The following is a 25,643-nucleotide window of genomic DNA, read 5'->3' as shown; positions in this document are numbered from 1 at the left end:
TCCTCTGCCACTCAGCAGCACCTCACTCTACAGCGCAAAAAGGGAGGAGCAAAAATTACAGAACGGAAATCTCTGCCGGACCCAGAAGCAACTGGAAAAGGGAAAGTAATTGCTTTAAGATTAAAACATATACCAGCGATTTCCTCTGAGCCAGTATCCTGTGGATTTGTGAAAGCCAACGTCATACTCTACTGAACTCATTTGGGCAGAGGCAGGTGCGCACGTGTCCTTTCTTGATAGTTTTTGAGGTCTCCATTGCAGTGTTCAGTGCTTTAGGATGCAATGGAGAGAGACAGTAAGATGGTAGGTTGCCCTTTGTAAGAAGCAATGTGAAAAGCCTGATGGGGTGGAAACTATGAGGCAGGAGGATTATCACAAGTTTGAGGCGGCACGGACTATCTAGCCAGATCTTATGTCGAGAGGGAAAAAAGGGAAGGAACAATTAGAACCCAAGCAGTTCCCTAGGAAATGGCTGCTGGACAGGAATGCCTGTCTGCGGTGTTAAAGCAACAGGGTGCTATTCTGGAGTCCACCACCAGAGGCATCAGAACACCAGGTCCTACCATCAGGCGGGACAGAAGGCGCCTAGGCTGGGTCAGAGCCCTGCTCTCACGTGCACCAGCGCAGGAACCTTCAGTATGCCCAGGAAGTCCGTCTTGGAAAACACGCCCCCAAACCACAAATGAACCTTTGGAGTCAAGTGCCAAACCTGAATGGGCCTGGTGCAACGAAAAGTTGGGAAGGAAGCATACCCACCAGGAGGGGAGGGGCATGGACCCCCTCCATAAGAAGAGAAAGCGCCCCTCCCCAAGTGCAACCACACCCCCAAGGGACCTCTAGAGAGTTGCCCGTGTGGAACAGCTGCTGTTTCGTCCAACAGTCTCCCAGGCCAGGGGACAGAAGGAAAAGGAACAGTTTCCCCTCCAAACCAACCCATGGACCCCAGAAGAGCTACAGCCACAGTGGGTTTGGCATTTGGCTTTCCTGGGCTGGATGCTGGTGTGTAGGTATCAGGCGACAGGGAGAAATGGCAGTGAAGTCCCCCACCAACCACGACCTCAATAACAAAGACAGGTAGGTGTGTGCGTGCACGCGCACATCATGTTAACACTGGACTAGCTCTTCAGTGTCAAATTCTAGATTTCCCCATAGAGATCAGAGCAGACTTTCTCCATGTATAGGAGCTGAGGTTACCAGGACGCTACGAGCTGTTTCTCATAATAAGGGTTTTTTTTTTTTCTTGTTTATTTTCAGCACTGTAGTTATTTTTTTTTTTCAGGCGGGACACTGAGGCACAGAAGCTAGCTGGGTCCTCAGCAACAGGACTCCAGGTGTGAGGCCCCAGGGGCCCAGAGCGAGCCGCTGATTGCTGCTGCCTCTGCTGGGCAGGCGGCAGAGCCGGCTCCTCTGTTTACATTTGCTTTCTGAACAGTGTTTTTTTTTTTTCCCGTGTGCTTCGTAAAAGCATGTTTAGTTTTGAACGAAAGCCGGTGTTTCAAAGCTGGGGGATTGGGTGTGTGTGACCACATCCAGCAACCTCCTCACAGGGACCCTCACCCCATCGCCAGGTCCTTCCTAGTCGGTCGGTCCTTCCCCTTTGCCCACCTCTCACCCTGCTCTCTGCAATGTTCAACTTCTCTGGGTCCCCGTCTCCTACGAGGCCCCCGGCCTGCACTCCTGTCCTTTCTTCCTTTGCGGAAGAGGGGGGTCATCATTCCTCCCTCAGTACATCTGGGTGGCATTTACGTGAAAGCAGCGAAAAGGAATAAACAAGCAAGGGTCGCCTGCGTGCTCAGACTGCACTGCGAGCATCGCCTGTTCTGCAGGGGTCCAGCTCAATCCTGCAGCACGAGCCCAGCTGGCTATCGGCCTGCTGGTTTAGCCACGTGAGCTCTGAAGAATATAAGCTAAGGCCCGACAAGGGGTCCAGGTTTGGGTTCGGAACAGACCCGGGATGCAGTGGTGGGGGTCCAGACAACCGTTGGGGACCGGCAGCCTGTAGCCCTCAGCTCCTGCTGCAGTTGGCTCCCGCCATTCCTCGCAGGCGGCGGTAGGGGGAGCCGTTGAAACTTGGAAGACGATTTTCCAGCAAATACAGAGTCATCCTTTTTTTTTTCTCTCTCTCTCTCTCTTCCCGGATAATAAATCCACAGAGCTTGTTTTTAACCCCCACCAGAGGTTAAAATAGTTTCATAAAAAGTTTTTGGTAAATTCATGGGTAACTTTTTGAGGTTATGTGAGGTTTTTGTCAAAAAAAAAAAAAAAAGAAAGAAAAGGGAAAAGAGAAAAACAGCTTTTAGTTGTTGTTGTTCCGTCTCTGCTCATGTAAAACCAGAGTCACAGGAGAGCGGATGGGAGGGGGCTTGGAGCTTTGTGTTTTTCCAGAACAGTCCACACTCAGCAGCAGCTCCTCAGTCCCCCCGGAAGTCAGTCGGGGGGGTCGGGGACCGTGGGCGGCTGCCCAGGGTGTGCTGTGCACCCAGCCTGCCTGCAGCCACCTGCCAGACAGCTGCCCCCTGTCTCTGCCCGCTCCCAGGCGGCTGTGACGCAGCAGCCTTCTCGATGTTTCTACGGCGTCCAGCCCGCAGCCCCCTGCCCAAAGAGAGTTGGGGGGGGGGGGGTGTAGAGAGAGCTGTTAGCGGCTTCTGCATGCATTTTCCAAGTGGAAGTCGGAGTAAGGGTTAAAAAAGGAATAAGAAGTTTATCCGATTGATAAGAAAGGCGACCGGAGGAGGCAGAGGGAAACAGCGCAGTTAAGGGAGGGGGCGTCACAAATTAACTATGATTCAGAGACTCAAATAAGGGGAGTTCGTTTTTCATCTGCCTTTAGCTAAAAGAAAAAAGAGGAAATTATAGAAAATTGAGAAGCAAACATCCCAGAGAGTGCTGTGCACCCGGGGGTGCTTTAATGAACACTTAATAATTTTGAACGTTTGTGCTTAGAAGTGGCTTTTGTCCGTCTCCGGCATGCCAGGTGCCTTGTAGCCATCAAATGCTAATTGAGGCTGGAACAAAAAAAAAATCTTCTGAAAGTTAAAGAAATAAACCAACATTTTTAGAGTTTTAGCCGGGGGGGGGGTATCTAGGGAACCTATCTTGCAAGACTCCCTGCCGGTGAGGATGGGGAGGGGGTGGCCTTGACAGACCCCCTCAGACCCCAAGGGCCATATTGAAAATCCGATGAGGGGAGACATTTGATGGAAACCCTCAAACGAGGAAGCAGGAGGCTGCTTATTGTTGGAGCTGATTCTCTGACCTCCCTACCAGCATCCAAGGTTGGGGTGAAAGCCAACAGGAGTAGGGGCGCTAGGGACCTTGAGCAGAGCGCCAGGGACTCTTTGGACTCCATCTGGGACAGCCTCAGAGGTGTTCATGAAGCGTAACGCCTAGCCTTCCCAGCGTCTCCCTAGATACCCACTCATTCCTGACAGTAGAACAGGATTTCACAGCTCAGGGCTCACCTCCTGGCCTTAAGACGTTGTCTCTGGGGCGAAAATGGTAGTGCGCCTCCTACTGTCTGCCACCATCGTCACCGTCACCATGCTACTGAGTACATTCTGTAACAGCAAGAAGACCTTTGGACCTTGAGGACCCCTGTAAGGTGGGCCTCCCACAGCAGTCCTGACCTCCCCCCCTCCCCGCGCGCCCCCTTGGTGTGAGGCAGGACTTGTAGACAGGAGCCAGATTAGATGAATCAGGCAGCAGCTATACACCATTTTACAGAGGGGCCTCGGGCAAAAAGAGACAGATGTCCCTTGACTTAGAAACAAATGAATTCTAAGTCCACAAATGAAATTACCGGTCTTTGTGTGCCCCCCTCCCGCCCCCGCCCCCGCCCGGGCTTCACAGGAAGCTGAGAGGCGAGGACAATGGTTTCCCAGGTGAGCTGGGTACAAGTTGAGGGATTTCAAGGCAAAACACTGGGGCAGCAGATGCTCTGACAGAAACAAGTTTCATCAAAACAACCTTGTTCTCATCTCCCAGCCAGATGTGGACACCTAACCCCTCTTGATGCAAAGGGATTAGGAAAAGGTCAGGCAGGTGGGAAGCGCTATTAGCATCAAAATCAAACGTTCCCGTGACGTCATCAAGGGGGCTTAAAGGACTGAGCAGCAAATCCCCTTCTTGTGATTCTGTCACCTAAGGTTGGTGGCATATCACCTAACATGTCTCCTCCAGGACAACACTGTTGAGGACCCGCTCTGTCTCACCTTCCTGCTAGCACCTCAGTTAGGATTAGTCCCAAAGGGTCTAACCAAGAAGGCTGCTTCAGAACGGGAGGGGAGGCAGATGAGAGTGGAGGACCCAACAAGGATGAGGATGCTCTTCCATCCTACTCCATCTTCTGCTTTCATTTGGTTGCTTGTGCTAACATTTCACATGAGAAAATTCTAGAACAAAATTCAGACGGCATTTGTAGGACCTTTGGGAAGGAACTCTCCTAAGCCTCCCTTCCCACCTCCTAGCTGATCCAGTCATTAGTACCTAGAGGCATGTTTGCCTTCCCACTTTCTCTGTGTGTGTGGGGGGGGGGGGGCATCAGGCTTCTGAAGGCTGGGGATGTGGCTCAGTCAGTAGAGTGTTTGCCTAGCATACACAACTCCCTGGGTTCAATCCCCAGCACTGCATAGACCAGGCATGATGGTGCACAGCTGTCAACCCAGTACTGGGGGTGGAGGCAGAAAGATCAGAAGTTCAAGGTCATCCTTGTAGGGAGTTCAAGGCCAGCCTGGGTTACTGTGAGACCCTGACTCAAAAAACAAACAAACAAACAAAAACAGGGAGGGATGAGAGAGGAAAAGAGAGAGGGAGAGAGAGAGAGAGAGAGCTAGTTACTCCAGTAAACAAGACTCTGTCAATGATTGCTAAGGAAACAAAGTTTTAGAAAAACAAGTAAATAGCGGTGAAGTGCTGTTTGCCTCTACTGCTGTTTTAGCATGTACGTATGGTTTTTTTTTTTTTTTTAATCTTTTATGGTTCGGGGAGGGAAGCGAGGAGGATGGATAGCAGCCAGCCCCCAGGCCCCAGCCCTCCATCTGCAGTGGGGGCTGGATGGAGAGGCCTTGGGGACAGGTGCGGACGCTGCAGCCCCCCCTCCAGTTCCTGTTTGTGCTGTGGCGCTGCTCTCCTCCCCCAGCCGGCCTTGTCAAGACCCCTCATTCAGAAGCTTAATCACATCAGCAAGCTCATGGCGCTGCATCTGTAATGACTTGTTTACCAGTCTCTGTCGGCTCCCCTTGCCAGACCCAGCTCTCCCAAAGGACAAGAGCCACGTCGTGTTCTCATTTGCTTGTCTTCTGCTCCCACACACTGCCTGGCACACAGCAGAGCCGGTAATTGCATGCAAACCTCAGGACTCATCTCCTTGGGAAAGGCATCATGGCCCTCTCCCTAGTCCCTAGCACCTTGAGGAGAGCCCACAGCATCTTCTGCCTCTCTCTTCTCCCTCATGGGGTGTCAAGGCACGCACCTGCTCGTAAGAACATGCTTCCTTGCATTAGCCTAAGGGTGAGACGGCATCCCCTAGTTTGTACGGATGAACGACGTCTCTTGTCATTTGCCTGACCCCCTCCTCTTTGAGGCAGCCATTTCTCCTTTGCTCTCAACAGCTCCACAGAGGTGATTAAATCCCCAGGGCTGGTGTACAGTATCTCAGCGGCTGGATTAAAGGCAGGCAGAGACCCAGACTAGGCAGGAAAAATTTAGTTTTGGGCTGGGACAAGCAGCTGAGATCGCAGAAGCTCTGGGAGGCTGTGGAGGTTCCTGATGCCTAGAGACCCAAGTCCAGCGGACATTAGTGAACCTGGACCCAGATAAACCTGAAACCATTTTTTTAAATTTTCCTTCTACATGAGATAATGACTCCTTCCTTCCTCCTCTTGCCACCCTCTTGTTGTGTGTGCATGCGTGTGCGTGCGTGTGTGTGTGTGTGTGTGTGTGTGTGTGTGTGTGTAGACAAACTGGAATCAAACCGCCTTTCCTCACAACAGAATCTTCCTAACCTAGGTATACAATGTTCAGTGCTCAAACCATTTGGGCAACAATAAAAGCTCTAAAGACCTTGGGCAATGGTTTATCCCTCAAACACAGGGCCCTGAGTTCCACTTCCAGCAACCCCATAGAACTGTCTATGTTAAGTTAGATGAGAATTTGAGGGAAATTTCTGACCCTGACTCAAAATTAAGGTGGAGAGGGCTGGAAGGATTGTTCAGAGGTTGGGACATACTGTTCTTGCAGAGGACCAGAATTTGATTCCCAGCACCCACACCAGGCCTGTAACTCCAGCTCCAGGGGATCTGAGAGCCCCCTCACCTCCCTCCTTCTTCTCCTTCTCCTACATGTGTGCATGCACACACACATACACACACAAATAAGTAATAATTTTAAAATAAGAGAGAGAAAGATAAAAGAAGGGAGAAAGGGAAGGATGGAGAAAGGAAGGAAGGAAGGAAGGAAGGAAGGAAGGAAGGAAGGAAGGAAGGAAGGAAGAAAATGGCTCAACTGGACATGGTGTTATACACTTTTAATCCCAGCGCACTGAAGAGGCAGAGGCAGCCCAGACTGGTATACACAGTGAGTTCAAGGACAGCCAGAACTACATAGTGAGACCTTGTCTCGGAAACAAAAAAAAAAAAAAAGAAAAGAAAGAAGAAAAAAGATGGAGCATATGTACATTTGCACACACACATACACACTAGTATGTACACACACACACAGGAACACACACACCATAAAGAATTGAGAAATTCACATTTTCTATAGCCAAACTTCTCACTTTATCCCAGAGGTCCCTACTGTGGGCCTGCATACAACCCTGACCCAGAAAGGACTGGGACAACCATGTCTAGGCTCCTGTTTATGATGAAAAATGAAGCCCCCCCCCATTCGCCCGCTCGTCTTGCCCACAGCTTTCCACAGTGCCGTTGGCTCTCTTGGGTTCCCAGGGTGGGCAGTGCTTCTCTGAGCTTGCTGCCAGGAGGGAGCTGACTAACACTCAGGGCTCATCAGCCTGCAAATCAATTAATCTCTTTTGCAAATTGCTAACCGGGTCTAATGAATTGGCCAGGCACAGAGGAAGTCCTGTGTGGCTCTGTGTCCTTAGCAGTGACAAGACTGTCCCTGAGCAGGGCTGAGACATCATGCCTCCGCCGGAGAACAAATCAATTAATATTTGGAAGGAACATCAAATTGTGCCCGGTGGACTTCAAGTTTGCTCAGGAGAAACTTCTCTGAGCTCCAAACAGAAAAAGATTGTGAGCAGAACTCTCGGGTTCCTAGGAGCCTGCGATGATGCTCACAACTCTGAGACGTGAGGAGGAGACCCCGAGAGAAGCAAACCCAGAGGCCTGGGCTTTATGGGTTCCCAGGGAAGCATGCCCACATAATGGGGATCAGAGGCTACAGCTGACTGAGAGGAGGGGGCAGAAGGATCTTCTCATATGCTACTGGCAGAGATTAATTACCAAGCAATTTGGGAGTTTCTGCTGAAACTGTGCAGCAGGAGGCTAAGGGGATGGCTTGGTGGTTACCACACAACCACAGGACCAGAGTTCATCCCTGTACACAAGGAGAAGCCAGGCATAGCATCCCGCATCCACAGTCAGCCCCAGCTCTGGGGAGGTAGAGACAAGCAACGCTCTGGCAGCTTATTGGCCAGCCAACCTAGAAGTATCTTCAAGCTTCAGGTTCAGTGATCAGCCCTGCCTTAAAACTAAGGTGGCAAACAATTGGGAAAGATACTCAGCATCAACTTCTATCCTCCATACCAATACCACATGATCCCCAGGAACACACAGATTCTCCAAGCTCCAATGTCACCAGCAGAGGTGCTGGATGGGGGGTGGGCTGCCCAAGTCTTAGCATCATTTATTATTGTATCGCAACATTTTAGAGATGGTATGTCCATGACTATGGAAGTCATTAAAGAGAAATCATCTCTTTCTCTTCTTTCTTCTCTCTCCTCTCTCTTCTCTGTCTTTCTTCTCCCTCCCCCTCTCTCTACTCTCTCTTTTCTCTATCTTCTTTCTCTCCCTTTCTCTCCTCTCTCTTTTATCTGTCTTTTCTCTCTTCTCTCTTCCTTCTTTCTCTTCCCCCTCTTCTCTCTCTTTTCCCTTCTTTCTGCTCTCTCTTCTCTCCCTCTCTTTTCTCTTCTCTTTACCTTCCCCTCCTCTCTCTCTAAATTAGAAGACAAAGTCTCAAAGCTAGCTTCCTCCCAGTGGATACCACCAGTGTTACAGGCAGGAATTAAAGCGCAGGGTACACACACTTTCACTTCCAGATCCATGTGTCCAGAACAAGGGGAACTGGACAGGGACACATGGAGAAGGTGACACATCTGGGGCTCCATGGCAGGTGCTGTCGAAAAGACAGGGACCTGCTTCAGATTTATCTCCATGATAGGTACTTCTGCTCATCTCTGTTCCTGAGAGCCTTGGCAAGGTAGCATTCCTCTGCCGACAGGAAGGCTTCCCTATACTAATTTGAACCCTCCTCTCCTGCTGCACTGACCTATTTCCTCCCAACATTTACCTCCTACAGAAAGGTCCCAGCCAGTCTCTGACACTCCCCACACTAGCAAAGTTCTTCAGGGACACAAAGCAACTTCAGCTTGGACCTGAGCTCATAGGACTCACCAACCTTGCTTACCCTGTTGTTTATCTTTGTTACAGTGCCTTAGGGCACACCACATCAGTCTTCTGCTTGCTGAAATGGTAAGCAGTCCCTGTTGAAAATAAATGTAAGGTTGGGGGGGGTTGTTTTGTTTGGTTGTTTTCACCCTGTTTTGTTTTGTCCCTTTCTCTTTGTTTGGTTTGTTTGTTTTTGGCTTTGTTGTTGTTGGGTTTTGACACTTTTTGAGCAGCATCTTACTCCATAGACCAGGCTGTTCTCAACCTTGCAATAATCCTCCTGCATCTGCTTCTCCAGGTCTGGAAGAACTGTGTGTGTGTGTGTGTGTGTGTGTGTGTGTGTCTGTGTGTCTGTGTGTCTGTGTGTCTGTGTGTCTGTGTGTGTGTGATCACCTACTCCTGTTCAGCACCATTTCTGAGGGTCCACATGAATGGCTTGAACTGAGTAAAGCCCACTGCTGTGCTGTCCACCAGATTTCTCATCTGAGTGATTCCACGCAGGTTGCTAGACACACGTCGCCAAGCCTCAGTTTCCCTTTGTGCTCAATGAGGACAAGAGTCATTCCTCCTAAGTCTACCCAGAGGTATAGACATAGATGAGTCTTCTAGATTGCAGAGACTGCTTCCTAAGCTTAAATTTGAGAGCATTTTCTAAAGACTCCCTTTAGAGATGCAGCAAGAACATGCCGTGTTTACTGCTGTAAGCCATGCTGAATGCCGGAAGCTGCAGACCATAAACCCAATGTACTTCTTCTCATTCCATAAAACAGCTCCTTCAATCAGTGTGACTTCAGATGTGTCATCAGGCACAAGGCCACACTCAGTCCCTCTTCGGTGTTCCAGTTTTAGTCTGTGTAATGAGAAGAGTGGCCTTCCAAGCCACCCAGAAAAATAAAAACCCAAATAATTAACCTCCATTACATCAATGTTCTCTCTCCGCTTCTGCAAAATCCGTTTCTAAGGAAATATATAAGAGTAATCATTCTCCCACAGAATGTTCTAATGTACCCCAGCCCCCAGCTCCAGAGTAAATAGGACAGGGCTCACTTAATGGAAAAGGCCTTTTCACTGCAAGAAATCTCAATAATAATAATAATCAAAGCGGATATGCCATCCATTCGAGAGAGATGTGCATAGGAGCACAACGACGGGCCAAGCTAATTACCAGATTCTTTTTGCAGCCCTGGGTCAATAACTGTGATATCAGGCGAATGATAATGAGGCAGGGAGTGCGTCGCTTCCAGCTCACCGGGAAGAAAATGTCCCTCTGGAAACGCAAACAAGTCCCAGAGATGTGGCACCCACCTCCACCTCCCCCAGTTATGCTCTGAGAGCCAGGGTGCCGCATACCCAAGGAGCACATGTACTGTGTCACACAACAAGAGGCACACATGTACTGTGTCACACAACAAGAGGCACACATGTGTTGTGTCACACAACAAGAACGCCTCAACAGCCTCACTCAGGTGGGGCCAGCCCTTTTTCTGCACTCACTGATGGGGCTTTCAGTTGCTTTTTTCTTTTCTTTTCTTTTCTTTTCTTTCCTTTTCTTTTCTTTTCTTTTCTTCCTTCGTGTGTACATGTGTGTGGGTACAGATGTGGGTGTGCGTGTGCATGCGTGTGAAGGCCAGAGGCTAATCTGGGGTGTGATCCATTCTCTTTTTTGAGACGAGGTTGGACCCCGATTAGACTGACCATTGAGCCCCAGAGATCTTCCTGTCTCTAGCTCCCCAATGCTGGGATAGGTGCACCCCATCACATTCAGCTTTTAAAACAGGAAAAAGTGTTATGTGTGTGCATGTACGGTGTGTGCATGTGGGTGCAGGTGCCTGGAGAGGCCAGAGGAGGGTTTCAGACCCCCAAGCTGGAGTTACAGACAATAGCAAGTTGCCTGTTGTGTATGCTGGGAAACCAGCTCAGGTCCTCTGCAAGAGCAGCCCATGGTCTTAAGTGCTGAGCCTTGGCTCCAGCCCAGGCCCTAGCTGGGGATTGAACTCAGGCCTTCTCTCTTGTGTGACTTCACTGGCTGAGTCATTTCCCAGCCCCTTAGCTGATTTTCCTAGTGGGAACAAGACCCCAGAGCCTGCGATTGAACGGCCATGCACACGCACATGCTGGGCTCTCAGGGCTTCTCAAGTGAGACCCCGCCTTGGGCAACACAGTGGAAAAATCATTTTCAGAACACTGTTTATCTGTGAACTTCCCCCGTGGCTTTGAAAGGTCAGTCCTGAGCTAGCTGGCTCCAGCTGGCTCAAGCTGGCACTTGGTGGAAAATTGCCCCCCCTGCCTCCAAGCTGGTAAGAAAAGACTCAGGGCAAAAGCTGGACCCCATCACATACGCATGCAAATGACGTTGGGACACCTGCCGCTCACCCTCCCCTGACCCAGGAAGACTGCAACTTTATTAGTTTCCTAATCCCCACAACAACAAACCACTCCCTGAGGATGTCACAGGCCTTTCTGAGGCTTAGTGCTAAAACCAAAAGGCCCTTGCCACTGACAGAAGTGGGGACACTTGAGACTTCCTCACGCTTCTGTCTTCTGTGGCTGGATTTACTGCTTAGCTGCAGAGGGGCCCAGGTGGGTGGCTGGCCACATGGCCTTTCTTCGCCTCCTTTTAGCTTATCCACCAACACACTGTGAACATTTCTGCTTCTGTTTGTGCACACAATTCATACCCGAGAATGGTTTTTCAGGATTTTCAAAGATAATTTTCATTATGGGTGATTTTTTTTTTTCCGTAGGGGCTGGCATTGGAAAGAATAAGGCCACCCTTCAAGACTTTAGTCCCAGCACAGAGTAGGAGGGGACCAAAGAGGATAAAAACTGCATTCACAGGCTGGCCCTAGCTACCTCCAGAGTTTCCATCTGTAAAAATGAGGTGACAGCCCATGTGCCCTAAGACTGAAGATTATGATTCTGTGAAACTGAATTATGCTGGTCTGCCCACTGCCAGCCACACTAGACACCTGCTGTCTGGGTTCTTCCATGATTGACACAACTCGGAAGCACAGTCAGAAACCAAATGTCCAAGTCTATACATGGTCTTGTTCAATCTTACTTACATACTAATTATTTGTTGTTATTATTATTATAAATAATAATAATAAATTATCATTGTCACGAGCCATTTCCCATTCCCCCCTAAAAATCATTACAGGAACCATCACCCTGGGGAGTCTGCAGGGAACCTCACACCCATAATTATGTTCTATTGAGAGAACCTGCCCCACACCCAATTAACTTATCTGTTAGCGGAACGTGCCTCACATTCCAGCTATCCAGGGAACCAGGTGTGGCAACTTGTGACTTCTTGGCCTACCTGTCCGAATGTAACCTCTTGGCCTACGTGATGAACCTGGCCTACGTGACCGGGACCACGCGGCGAGATCCCGTGCCCTGCCCACAAAGTCCTCATCCAGGGCCTATATAAGCAGCAACCATGATCCTAATAAACGGGGGCTTTGACAAATCTGCGTGGCCTCATTCTTCTGTCCTAGCTCATTCCCTTCCAGGTAGCGCCCCTCCGTGACCCTGGAATAACTGCAGGGTGGGTTACAAACCCCTAGACTGAGTAACCCACCCAACGCAATTGACATATCATTATTTATTGATTAGAGGCAGGCTCTTTTGGATCCCAGGGTAGTCTCAAACTGGCTATATAGTCAAGAAAAGTCTTGAACCCCTGATCCTACTGCCTTAACCCCCGAGTGATGGCATTGCTGGCACATGCCACTATGTGTGGTTTGACTTCATTTATCTATTTACTTATATTTATCTATTAATTTATTATTGCTGTGCTAGGGATCTAATCCAGGGTCTCATACATGCTAGGCAAAGGCTTGACCATTGGCTTACAGCCCAGTCCTTCCTGCGCAGTCTTGAAGATCTGGGAACTGGGTCGTGACTGATGATGTTCAGCTGCCAGAGCAGACATCTGGTTCAAGTGTGTGCTCGGTGGGCACGCGCTCACCACGGAAGTAGGCACAGAGGCCACCAGCATGGCCAGTCTGAGGCCACGGCTACTGAGAAAGTGACTGTGGCGAACAGTGGGACCAAGACCTCACTGTACGTAGAGAAGAACTCACAACTCTCATTGTCCTGAAAAACAATGTTGTCTAAAGTTGGGGAGGAAAAAGAAACAACAGAAAACTAAGATGAAGAGCTCATAAAGATAAAATCAAAGTAAACCCACTAATAGAGGTTATAATAGCAAGCTCTGCATTAGCGAGGAATATCAATAAGAGCCAATTAGGTATCGATGAATGTGGAGTCCACTGTGAGACCTAACTAAGAGGCGTCAAGGGCTTCCTTCACTTCTAATTGACTTCCGTAGCAAGTACCCCCAGAAGGATGCATTTTTTTCTTTCCCTTCATAAACACCTTATAGGATTTCATCAACTTATTTGAGGTGCTGCTCTGGAGCTGAGACCCCTAATATCCCTCCCTGCTGCCATCCTTGTTGGGTTCCTCCCGTTTACTTTCACCTTACCTGACTCCCCCGGCGGGTGTGAATGAAGTGGGTAGAAGTGGGCTTCATTCGCACCCTCTCTCATCACCCCCATGACCGTCAGCATCCTGGCTCTACTTTTCACTTAACAATCATTACACAGCCATCCCCTTACACACAGGGAGCATGTGTGAAGACCCACCATGGGTGACCAGGACTTCAGCCAGTACCAAGCCCCAAACAGACTCTCTGCTTTGCTTATCTGGACACCATTGCCTACAATAGCATGCAGTTTATAAATTAGGCCCATGAAGAGATTAACTAGAAATAAAGTTGAATATTTATAGCAATATACTGTTATGAAAGTGGCTGAGAACTTGCAAACTGTTTATTTCTAGAACTTTCCACTTAATGCTTTCACCACTACTCTAAGTGACGGGTAAGCGAAATGGCAGAAGGTACCGCTGTGGAGAAGGAGCATTTATTTGAAAACTATTCTGAAGGGCATGTGTGAGAGCGGGTTAAGTACAGAAAGGAGAGGCAGAGACAAGGAAGTAGGAGGGAATCACAGGGAGGGAAGAGGAAAGGTATGGAGGGGAGGGGGAAGGAGGAATAGAGGAAGGAGAGCCACGGGCCTAGATTTGCCTGCATTCATCTTATTAGAGGGAGTTGGGGAGGTTCCCCTGTTCCCAGCTAAGCAGCCACCCTCATGGTTGGGGCACCCCAACCATCTGCTGGTACCCCAACCATCTGGATTCTAAGGTGCTTTCTTGGGATATTCAGTGACTTGACTTGTTATTTAAAAAGCAGTTTTTTAAATGAGGTAGTTCAAGCCTACTAGATTAAATCTACAAAACTGCTTCCTGTGATTGGATGCACACACAGACACATAGACACAGACACACAGACATACACACACATAGGCACACACACACACAGACACATAGACACAGACAGACACACACACATACAGACATACAGACACATAGACACAGACACATAGGCACACACAGACACATAGACACTGATACATAGACAAAGACACACACGCACAAGACATACACACACAGACACATAGACACACACACACACAGACACATAGACATAGACACATAGACACACACACAGACATACACACAGACACATAGACACAGACACACATACAGACATACACACATAGACACATAGACACACACACACACACATGTTCACACTTACTGTACTGGGAGGCCTAGTAAGTCTTATATCTACCAAGAAAGTTGTAGATCCCTCCTTGCCTTGCTGAAAGTTGGCTGAGGTAATGTTGGATTTAGGTTTAAGGAATTTTAAAAAGGCTTTGCTCTCAGGAGTATCTCGCAGCCTGGAGTCAGTATAGAGTTGTGTGCCTTAAGTTCCCTGGCCTTCTGCTTACGGATGGCTTCATCCCGCACCATCTGTTAATCTGACTGATTAGCTCCAAGCTATTGAAATGGTTTAGACAGAAATCAAACATCTTTAGAAATATTTTTAAAAACCATCCTCTCACTCTGTCTCATCCTAAATTATTGACAGGAAGAGAATTCAAAAAAAAAAAAAAAGAAAGAATGTTAAATCTAACTTGTTTTTGGATATGTGTGCTCTTGACCATATTTGAAGATGTCTATTTCTTGGGAGCCTCCAGGGAGAAAACCCAGTTTTCCTACCTTCAAATCAGCAAATTCCTTATCCCAAAGTAATGGGTTTCTCAATTTCTTCTCTTGAATCCATCAATTTTCTCCAATTACAGCCTCTTGGATGGCCCACAACAAATCTCCACACACCGCCCTGCCCTGGGATGCAGTTCCTCCTCTCTCCCCCATACAGATACATGATCACCTGTTCATTTAGTTACAGGCACACACAGTCAAAGGTACACACAAAGTCACAGGTACACACAGTCACAAGTACACACAGCCACAAGCATACACAGTCACAGGTACACACAGTCAACAGGCACACACAGTCACAGACCCACACAGTCACAGGTACACACAGTCACAGGCATACAGTCACAGACCCACACAGTCATAGGCACACAGTCACAGGTACACACAGGTACACACAGTCACAGGCACACACAGTCACAGGTATACACAGTCACAGGCACACACAGTCACAGGTACACACAGTTACAGACATATACAGTCAGAGACACACACAGTCACAGGTACACAGTCACAAGTACACACAGTCACAGGTACACACAGTCACAGGTACACACAGTCACAGACACACAGTCACAGGCACACACAGTCACAGGTACACACAGTCACAGGCACACACAGTCACAGACACACAGTCACAGTCACAGACACACACAGGTACACACAGTCACAGGTACACACAGTCACAGGTATACACAGTCACAGGCACACACAGTCACAGGTACACAAAGTTACAGACATACACAGTCAGGCACACACAGTCATTTATAAATGGAGGACCACCATGGCCCAGTGCAGCATCCTTTGAAGTTAGAGCAAGCTGAGTTTCACACCTTGCCCTCCTGAGCCCTTCAGTTCTCTTCATGGTCACACTGGCTAGCAGTGGGAATGAAGCCCTTTCGCCCTTAGGTTTCCAAGCAGTGTTTACTTTGACATGCTTTCCCATCCCCAGCTCAGGTGTCCATCACACTCTGTCAACCCCAGCTTGCAGGGCTGCCCTGTCATCCTTTCTGAAGTCTCTTCTGACACTTCAATAAAGACACACAGTGATTAATTCTTCCCAAGCCAGTGTGCAGACCTCGCTAGGCAGGCTTACACCTGTCCTGCAATGGTTTCCAGTTCTTCCTAATTGAAGGGGCAGGAGGCCTTTGAAAATGGGTACTAGGGACCCCATCCTCGGGCTCAGTCTGCTGCTCAAATAACAGACAGAAGAATTAGACACCTGAGAACTGTGCAGGCTACCAAGGTACTATTATGCATATGGAGTGTGAGCTGGGAGCTGGGTCCCTGCTGGGAGAATTAACTTAGCTTTCTCTATCCTTGGGTTCTGTTTCTGCTGAGACCTAGTTTTATTCATTGGCTCACAACTTTGTTCTTGGAACTGTGCCAAAGTCATGGAAGACTACTGTTGAGTTTGGACTACACAGAGTAGATTACCCCCAAATGTAGGGACATGGGGGGATGTCTGGAGCCTCTCAGACACCCTGCAGAGTAGATACAGATCCTCCCTTGAGGTCAAGAAGGGCTTTTAAGGAGATGAAAGGGGCCACTCTGGTTATGAGAGCTCTGGATCTCAGTGATCAAGCCAGTGCATGTCCTATGAGCAGGGCCCAAATGAGAGTAGATGCTCTTTTCTTTGACTTGCATAATTCCCATGGGGCCGGAGGGTGAGGCTAGGCACACTCTAGGGGAATGTTGAGCTGAATTCTACACAGCCCACAAAGTCACGTGTGAAGGCCCTGCCTATGACTCTCTCAGCCAGTCCCCCAAAATTTTCTTTAAAGGACATGGATGTCTCCCATGGCTACTGACAGGGATGCTACCTGAAGTCTGAGAATTCTGTGTCCCCAAGTGTTACAGAGTCTAATGCTAAGGGTCGGTGGAGGTGGGGACTGTGTGTGTGTGTGTTGTTGTTGTTGTTGTTGATGTCGGTAGAAGTCTGAAGTCAACATCAAGAGTCTCCTGCAATTACTTGCCACCTTATCTTTTGAGAGAGGGTTTCTCAATGAACCTGTAGCTCATCAATTTGGCCAAATTGGCTTCTCAGTGAACCCCAGAGATTCTCCTGTATCCACCTTTTCAGTGCTAACATTACATGGTTTGCTTTTCATTTTTGGGTATCAGGGACTGAACTCAGGCCTACACACTTACCCAGCAAGTACTTTATCTAGTGAGCCATTTCCCCAGTCCCATGGTTCTGTTTTTATAGCTTAGGCTAACTGGAATATTCTGCCAAATGTGTTTACTGTCACGGCGATCCCAGGTGGTATGTCCACACTGATGCCCCCGCATGCACCATGGCCTTTTCGTCATCTAAGAAGACATTTGCAATCACTGATGCGAGATTGTATGAGAGCAAATTACAAAGGCGGAACAACCCTGGGATCTGTGAAAACGGTGTTGCTAGGTCTGCAGAACTCGCTAATTCAGGGTTCTTAAGATGAAGGGACCCTAGGTTTAGTGAGGATCATGAACCCAATGACAGGTGTCCTTGTAAGAAAAAGGCTGGGGACCATGTGAAAATGGAGCTAGCTACTGAAGGGTGAGGCTGCAGGCCAAAGAAACTAGGATCATGGGAATGGAAGAACAGGGAGAAATCTGTCCCTGAACCTTTGGGGAACACGAGGCTCCGGGGCTGCCTGGGAGAACCGTGAGGGGACAGGAAGTGTCGGGTTTGTGATGGCGTTATATGGGAAACCAGTACGAGCTTTCTGCATTCCATAGGCATACTGGATGATGATACACCCTTAACTGGACCACCCACATGGCCGCTCCTGCACTTTCCCTCACATTCCTCCTTCTGGAGGAGTCTCCTCCCCGTGCCCAATAGTCAGCCAGAACAGTGTACCCACCTCCTACCAAGACTCAGGAGAGTGGCTTCATAGTCCTCTTGCCAGCATGAGGACTAGTCGCCATGGGTCTCTCTTTCACTCGGCATCCTGCACACACCACTGCCACACATCTGTGCATGCTAACAACCAACATCATTGGCTACTTCCGATGCTGCAAAGGAAGGCCGCACCGAGAAGCCCCTGCCACCTCATACTGAGCATCTGGGTCTATAGGCCAGAACTTATGTATCTTAGCTTAACCATCAAAATCCTTCACGGGGAAGTGAGCAGGTGACCGATGACATTCCCAGTGTGGTCAAAGATGGACAAGGAGCCAGGAGGCCTGTTACCAAGAGCAGGAATTCTCTCTGCCCCACTCAGCTGTACAACACAGAGCCTAGGGCCCTGGCTAGGCTGGTGTGAGCACCCAACACAGCTGAATTCACCATTCCAAAGCTGTTCAGGAAGAGAGCTGGAGACCTCCCTTCTGGAGAACAATGGGTAGAGTTCGGTTGGTTCCGGTTGTGCCACCTGTGGCTGCTGGCAATCTCTTGCCCATAGACAGCCATAGACAGCTCATTTGCAGTGTCCCATCAGGGATGATAGTTACTGGAGCTCCAGACCACATCAGGGAAAACCCTAGAACCAAACTCTCTGAGAACATGGGAGGATGGGGTCATGCTAACCAGGAATGAAGAGCCGGGGCCATGGTTCCAACACGGAGTCCATTCAACGTGGGACTGCTCTGCCTACAGCTCCTCACCTTCTAGCGCTCTGAGATCTGGGTTCCCAACAATGGGATGCAAGTTGAAGAACCACTCTAGGAACGGGAAGAGCCCATACTCCGAGAGTCTAGAAAGCACAGAGGCCATCAATACTGTCGTATAAAGGCCCACTGAGAAAGCACAGTCACACAGTATCCTGTGGCCCTTGTATGGAAGACTGTTCTCTTGTTCTGATCTACAGACAAGCCCATGAGTAGTTCTGAGATGCCCTCCACAGAGGATATCACAACATAGGAGCTGGTTTCACTGAGTAAGGAACAAAGGGATGTAGACGAAGGTGAACGCCATGGGCAGTGGAGAAAGAGCAGGGTTCGGTTCTTTCATCCTTCTGCACCCCAGCCTTCCTCCTTGAAATTCTTCCACAAGAAGAGAATTTTGCCATCTGCAGCTGGCCATCCAACAGTAAGAGTGAGTAACTATGGTGAGTTGGTTCTGAGTAGCAAAGCATTAGACCTCATGTTCCTCTCTCCATGAAGAGAAGACTTGGGGACAGGGTATGGGGGAAGAGGGGTGGAGCAAGTGCCATTTGCCTGTAGCGGGTGCTGAGAGCTACACAAAGGTGGAAAAGTAAATGCCCCCACCATGGATCCTAAGGACAAAGCTCAGAGTTATCTCTCAAACCAATCAGTCAACAATCAGCCACAAACTCAGATGCTACTGGCCAGATGGCCCCACAGCCTCTCACGGGTGGCTCCATTCCTTCCAGTCAAAGCCTGTGCAAGTAAGAGCAAGGCTGGAGTCACTGCTGTAGGGTGAAAGGGACATGGTGACTCAGAAAAATTCCCTGATTTGTCCTAGCTGCTCAGGGATGGAAGCTTGAACCATCTCTGTAGTGATGAGGCGAGCAAGCCTGCTTTTCATTCCGCCCAGCTCCTGCACGGCTAGCTTTACACCCGAAATAACAATATACAAATTGTATTCATTTAAACACTTCTTGGCCCATTAGCTCTAGCCTCTTCTTGACTAACTCTCATATCTTGCTTTAACCCATTTCTAATCTGTGTAGCACCACAAAGTGGTGGCTTACCGGCAAAGATTCAGCATGTCTGACCTGGCAGCTGGCTCCATCGCATCTGACCCAGAGAGGAGAGGCATGGCGATTGCCTAACTTCCCTTCTTCCCAGCATTCTGTTCTGTCTACTCCACCCACCTAAGGGCTGGCCTATCAAATGGCCAAGGAAGTTTCTTTTTTAACCAATGAAATCAACACAAAACAGAAGACCCTCCCACATCATATCTCTTTTCCAGTAAGCAGCCTCTTCGAGTTTGGGCTGCATTTCTTCTGGGCCTGGTCCTCACTGCTGCCCAGGTAAGCATTGCACATGGAACTGGCATACCTGTCCATGCCTCTGACACCAACCACAGCCTCTATGTCCCCTCCCCAGAGCCTTACAATGATGGCATTGTGCAAAGCACTGAGCTTACTTCTTATCTACAGATGGGAAAAGCACCAAGGACTTCTAGTGAACACATCCCCAGATCGTTCCCAGATCCCAGAGGGAATCCATACCTGTACAGAACCTGCTGTCTCCAGGCCCATTGTTTGTACAGCCCAGAACTGACATCTTGATGTCGTACCCCCTGCCATTTCCATAGATCAAGTCTGATTATCTCACAGATAAAAACTTCATCATAGCCCTTCATACAAGTGGCCCCTCTGGATCTGGCCTGGCACTGGCCCGTTTGCTGCTATAAATGCCGTTTGCTGGCATAAATGCCAGGGTGTGGTGCATTTGTTCTGTGCATCTGGATTTGCTGCCAAGGCAAGCGTTACCTGCCGCTTCTGATGAAGCCTTCCCAAGGGTCCCTCGTGGCTGCAGTCCCTCAAGTCGGTGGGGGAGACAGCTTCTTCTTGGCAACCAGGGTGGCTTGCACAGTCGTTTGGCTCTCTGCCAGAAACGTCCTTCATATCTGTGGTGCAGAGCAATGCATACATAGCCATCAGGTAGAACACTGTGTGCCAGAGAGGCTCTGAGGGTGGCTGAGAATCTCGGGGCTGGACCTGAAGTAGTTGATCAGCCCTGAGCACCTTCTCACCAGCCACCCCCACTCATCTCTCCTCACCCCTCTCCCAACTCACCTTCTAACCCCAGGATGTGAGGATAGAAATAGCACAGCCCACGAGCCTGTGTGAGATGGGGCTGATGTTTTGTTTTGAAACAAGCTCGAATGGAGCCCAACCTGGCCTTGAACTTTTTGCATCATAGCCGACAATGGTCTTGCACTTCTGATCCTCCTGCCTCAGCCTTCTGAGTCCTGTGATCACAGGTGAGCATTACCATGCAATGCCGAGGCCAAAGCCCAGGACTTTGTGTGCCTAAGGAAGGCACTCTACCCAGGGCGGCACATCCCCAGCCTGAGATCATGTTCACGTGCCGTGCTGCCTAGGAACAGCTTGGGGAAATGGCTCTGCAGGTCGATACGGATTGATATGGATGTTAGATTCTGGTCCTTCACTACTCACTAAACACTTTGCTGCAGAGAACTTTGTACAAAGCTGTAAATGTTTTGCAATCACTATAGACCCGCATGTTAGCTGCTATCTTCCTGGGGCTACTGAGCCTGTTAGCCACAGTTATGTTAAGAGCCGCACTGATGCCACCATAGGTGGTGTTGGCGGCCTGCATCTTGGGGTCTACACAGATTCCCCATCAGTGAGCCCCAGCCAGAACATCTGATCTAATAGTCCCCAAAACAAAATGTCACTCACAACTCAGAGGGAAGACATGATAAGGATGGAGAAAGAGAAAAGGCTGGGAGTTCACTTGCACTGATTGTCATGGAGATTTCCCACCCCTCTCGGTGCTGGCGCATGCCCTTTGTAACATGCGCACCGTGTGTCCAGTGAGCAATCTGCTAATGACCTTGTGGCCCTTTCTTCGAATGCAGGTTCACCGTGTTCTACCGACGAGCAGGTACAGCCCTAAATGGACACGCCATCTGGTCTAGCACTCTTAGTTCGCAGGTAAGCAAACTGAGATGAAGGCTTACAGCCACATGCCTTAAGCTCCTTTGACAGCTCTTCACCCTGTTTGCAGACACTTATGGGAGCCCCCTCCCTGTGCGGGCTGCAGTTGCCAAGCACTTGACTCCCGTGGAGCTCCACAGACCTTCTGGAAAGGAAGCAACATGCATAGCCACTCTTCTGCCTCGACTGCTTCTGCAAAGACCCAGGCACCTGAGCGAGTCACAGGGGCTGCCTGCAGGATTTCAATACGGGCTGAAGAGCACAGCATCCTCCCAGATGTTGCCTTTTTCTGGCACCAACAATAAGAAAGTGGTTTTCTGTTTATCTTTCCAGGTGTCTACATTTGAGGGGAAAAAAACTTGCTTTTCCTGTTTGGATCAGGAGTTGTGGCTCCTAAGGGTTGGAGTCAGGGTACCTGGAACAGGAACTGTGGCCCCTGGGGTTGGGGTGGGGGTACCTGGCTCCTTCCCTGAAGCCTCTGTCTCATTTGTCCAGGCCACAAGCTCCTTAAAGAGCCATCAGGGGAGGGAGGACAGGCTGCTACTCACTCATCATAAACCGCCCCCCACCCCACCCCACTGGAGCTCCTGCAGCGTGATTTCAAAGCGCACAGACAAAAGAAGGAAGGAAAGTGGGACTTGTGGGAAATGTCTGCCAGCGAGTGTGCAGGGTCACCTTTGCCCTCAAGACCACGGTAACCGCTGCGGGCTTGCAGGCGTGAAGAATGGCACATGACCTGAACCTTGGGGACGTCATTCCATCCAAGTTGTTAGGGGGTCTGTCAGGAGAGTTCCTGGTCCCTGAGGCCATCTTACCAAAGTGGGGCCTGGACGTTGTCATTCTTAAGGAGCGCCCACGTGGACTCTGCGGCTGCTGTGGGCTGGGGTGTTCCTATCTCTCTGTGATCCTCTCAGAGGGGTCTTTGTGTGCAGGCCTCTCCCCCCAAGGAGCTGCATTCAGAAAATGAGCCTGGTGGGGCAGTTCTTCAGGGAGCCCCTAGGCGTGTAGGCGCTATGAGGCAACATCCAACTGTTCTCCCTGAGGCTACACATCTCTGCCTGCCCCCCATTGGAGTGGAGACAGGCATATCCTTGGGTCAGGGGGGACCTGGCCATGTTGGATGAGGCAGTCCAGTTACACACCCACCTCTAGGACAATCGATATGGTTCAATTCCCTCTCTAGAGGGCCTGGGGGCCCAGGCTGAGGCCCCCGTTCCATTACAACACAGCTGCACTCCCTTCTCCCTGCCCTCACCTGCCTCCACAGCCTTCCTGCCCTCCTAAGAGCTCACCCTCCCCAGTCGCTTACCCTCAAACCCTCACCTGGAGCTCCGCTTTCTAAGAAACACTCAGGGGTTGGATGTGAGTGGCCTCCTTCTCAAAATGCTTGCTTTGGTCTGAAGGACTTCGAGCACGCCCGTGACTGATACTAAGTACATGTCAACTTCGTACGTGGCGCTAGACCTGTCCCTTCTCATTTCTGTTTCTCACGGCTGAGTTTAAGATCACCTCCGTTTTCCAAGGGCATGTCTAATTTACCACACTGGGCTGATCCATTTTCTCGTTTATACTTTTAAAAGGAAGCCCCTGGAGATTCGGGTTTTGAGCTGGGCTCTTGGGGTCCATGCAAGCTTCTCTATTCTTTGGATTCTCTTTATGGATTTCATGATACGTTTATTCCTGGTCTTGTGGAGACCAGTCATTGTAAGCATTCTTGCCAGGTCGGTCCAGGAGGAACTTCTGAAGACTGCTAGGTTAAGGTATTGAGCTAAGGGGCTTCTGTGGGAACTGGGAAGTGGAGGATTGAGATTATTGTCGTGAATCTTGACAGTGGTTGAAGTGTATTAACCCCTTGTTGCTCTAAACACTGCTGTGTACTTAGGTATCTAAGGACAACTGGCAGATGGCTATAGAAACCAGCATCACATGAGTTCACCCACTCAAATAGCACGCTCCAGCCCATCTTTTGTGTCTCCCAGCTCCTCTCACAGCCCCGAGGACACAGCGAAGCAAAGAGGAGAAGCAGAGAGAGAGAGCAGATTCAAAGCTCTGGTCCTGTGGGTGACCTGTCACAAGCTCTCAGACACGCGTTGCAGCAGAAGTCATATGAGCTCAGGACCACCACTGACCAATCTGCCTCTATCCTTATTCTCACAGATTCCTCTAACTGAACAAATCACATAATGACAGAAGAACAGCCCTACAGCCCTACACAGGAACCGTAAATAAGGAAGACCCTCACGATGAATAAAATCCTAGGGGCCTGAGGTGAACCCCACTCCTTCAGGGGAGTGTGTGCCTGGTAGAACTGCCCTTCTCCTGCATGGCCTCACTTGGGGCTATCTAAGCTGCATTTGCCGGAAGCATCCTCAGCCAAGCCTCTCAGCACTTCAAGCTTGTACACAGCCACGAATTAATCAATAAAACCCAATTCCATGGTTCAGTGATTGTTGTGGGCCTGGCGCAGATGGATTCTGAGAACTTCGTGAGTCTCTGGGCCTCAAATTAACACAAGAGTAATTAGGCATGCAAGCATGAAGTTTCTACATGTTTTCACTGCTTCTCTCAAGATGGACCCCCGTGTTTTAGACACGTGGGGTGGCTAACATGTGTAGCTTTATTAATGAAACAGCAATCTTCATTATAGTGTTGAGAGAGAGAGAGAGAGAGAGAGAGAGAGAGAGAGAGAGAGAGAAGAAACAGAATGGAAAGCCCTGAGATGAACTTCAAGTATAAACAGGGAGCTAAAATCAGTAAACAGATGTGGGACCCTGGACTGATAGACAGGTCTGAGAGGTTTCTATGTAAACCCCATATAATGCTTTAGAGTTTTCCAATCAAATAAAATCTCTATCTGTGAAATATGTGAGCAATATATAAGCAAATATGTAGTTTCAAAAATATGAAGTCATACCCAGTTGCTAAAACAAATAAAAAATCATATTTGATCCATGCTCCCTGGTTGGCTAGGTCACAAACCAAATCCTTCCATAGATATGAGTGCATATATTTATATATATTAAAAAAATATCAGAGGAAATCTTCATATGCTCCCGACATTAGGAGACTGAGAGTGACAGAAGACTTTTTAACACGCTGCTGAAGAAAAGGCAGCCTGTGGGTCTATGAAAATGTGTAACTTCTAACACACCATCCCAGTTCTCAGGAGCTCAGGCAAGAGGATCAAAGGTTTGAGAGCTGCTTGGTCACGTTACCGAAATCACAGCTTAAAAAATAATAAGAACAAAAACAAACTCTTTCTGTTTGTTTTCTCGAGACAGGGTTTCTCTGTGCAACACCATGGCTGTCCTGGAACTCTCTCTGTAGGCCAGGCTGGCCTCAAACTCACAAGAGATCCACCTGCCTTCCAAGTGCTGGGATTAAAGGTATGTGCCGCCATGCCGGCAAAAACAACTTCTTCTGATGAGGCACAGCAAATTAAATGACCTGACCTAACCCTCTGATTCCATCACAGCCCTCCTTATACTGAAAATACAACTCAGCTGTTCTTTTTTTAATGATTTATTTTGTATTTTATTACTCTGGTGTTTCATCTGCGCGCATGTCTGCATGAGGGTGTCAGATCCCCTGGAACTGGAGTTACAGACAGTTGTGAGCTGCCACATGGGTGCTGGGAATTGAACCCAGGTCCGTCTGGAAGAGTAGTCAGTACTCATAACCACTGATTCATCTCTCCAGCCTCAATTAAGTTGTTCTTAAAAATTAAATATACTTAACCGTACTAATAGTCTGATTGAAGTTGCAAAGCCACAAGAAAGAAAACCTGGGCGGGTAAGATTGTTTTCTTCTTGGTGGTTTTGCCAGACCAGGTAAATTCTATATTCCCTGTCTCAGGTGGGACAGGATCCTAGTGGAAGTCATGGGGCGGTTTCTGTTGCTGTAGAGACCTGAGGCCACAGCAGGCCACATAACCACCACGGATGACTAAGAAGTGAGTGTTCCCACAGGAGCCGGGAGAAATCCCTCATCAGTCATAAAGAGAAGACACCTTCCTTAACCCCTAGGGACTGAGACCAGGAAAACCTTCAGTCGAGTTCTTCACTTATACCAGAATCTGACAGGTACTTAGCAGAAGTCACTGGCTCTTACCACTAACTCAGTCTTAAAATGGTGATCCTGCCTCACTAATTCTCAGAATGGGACTGTACCTGGAACTCACTCTGTAGATCAGGATGTCCTAGAACTCACAAAGATCCATCTGCCTCTGCCTCCTGAGTGCTGGGATTAAAGGTGTGCGCCACCACAGCCTGGCAAACATTTTTAAATGATTTATTTTTTT

The 25,643-nt window shown here is 49.0% G+C and overlaps 1 protein-coding gene across 1 annotated transcript in view; it reads right to left on the bottom strand.

The window, feature by feature from the left end:
* Window positions 1–25,643, bottom strand: part of Znf831 (zinc finger protein 831) — a 64,043-nt gene that overhangs the window by 31,186 nt on the left and 7,214 nt on the right. Inside the window, exon 3 of the mRNA XM_050153037.1 lies at window positions 20,150–20,286. Within this exon, the coding sequence (XP_050008994.1) occupies window positions 20,150–20,286 (137 nt within the window). The remainder of the gene's footprint in view (window positions 1–20,149; window positions 20,287–25,643) is intronic.

This window comes from Alexandromys fortis, unplaced genomic scaffold, assembly GCF_014885135.2.
Source record: "Alexandromys fortis isolate MF-2015 unplaced genomic scaffold, M_Fortis_MF-2015_v1.1 scaffold_81, whole genome shotgun sequence".
NCBI lineage: Eukaryota > Metazoa > Chordata > Mammalia > Rodentia > Cricetidae > Alexandromys > Alexandromys fortis.
Note: the sequence above shows the minus strand (reverse complement) of the source record. Positions and strands in the feature narration are given on the sequence as shown.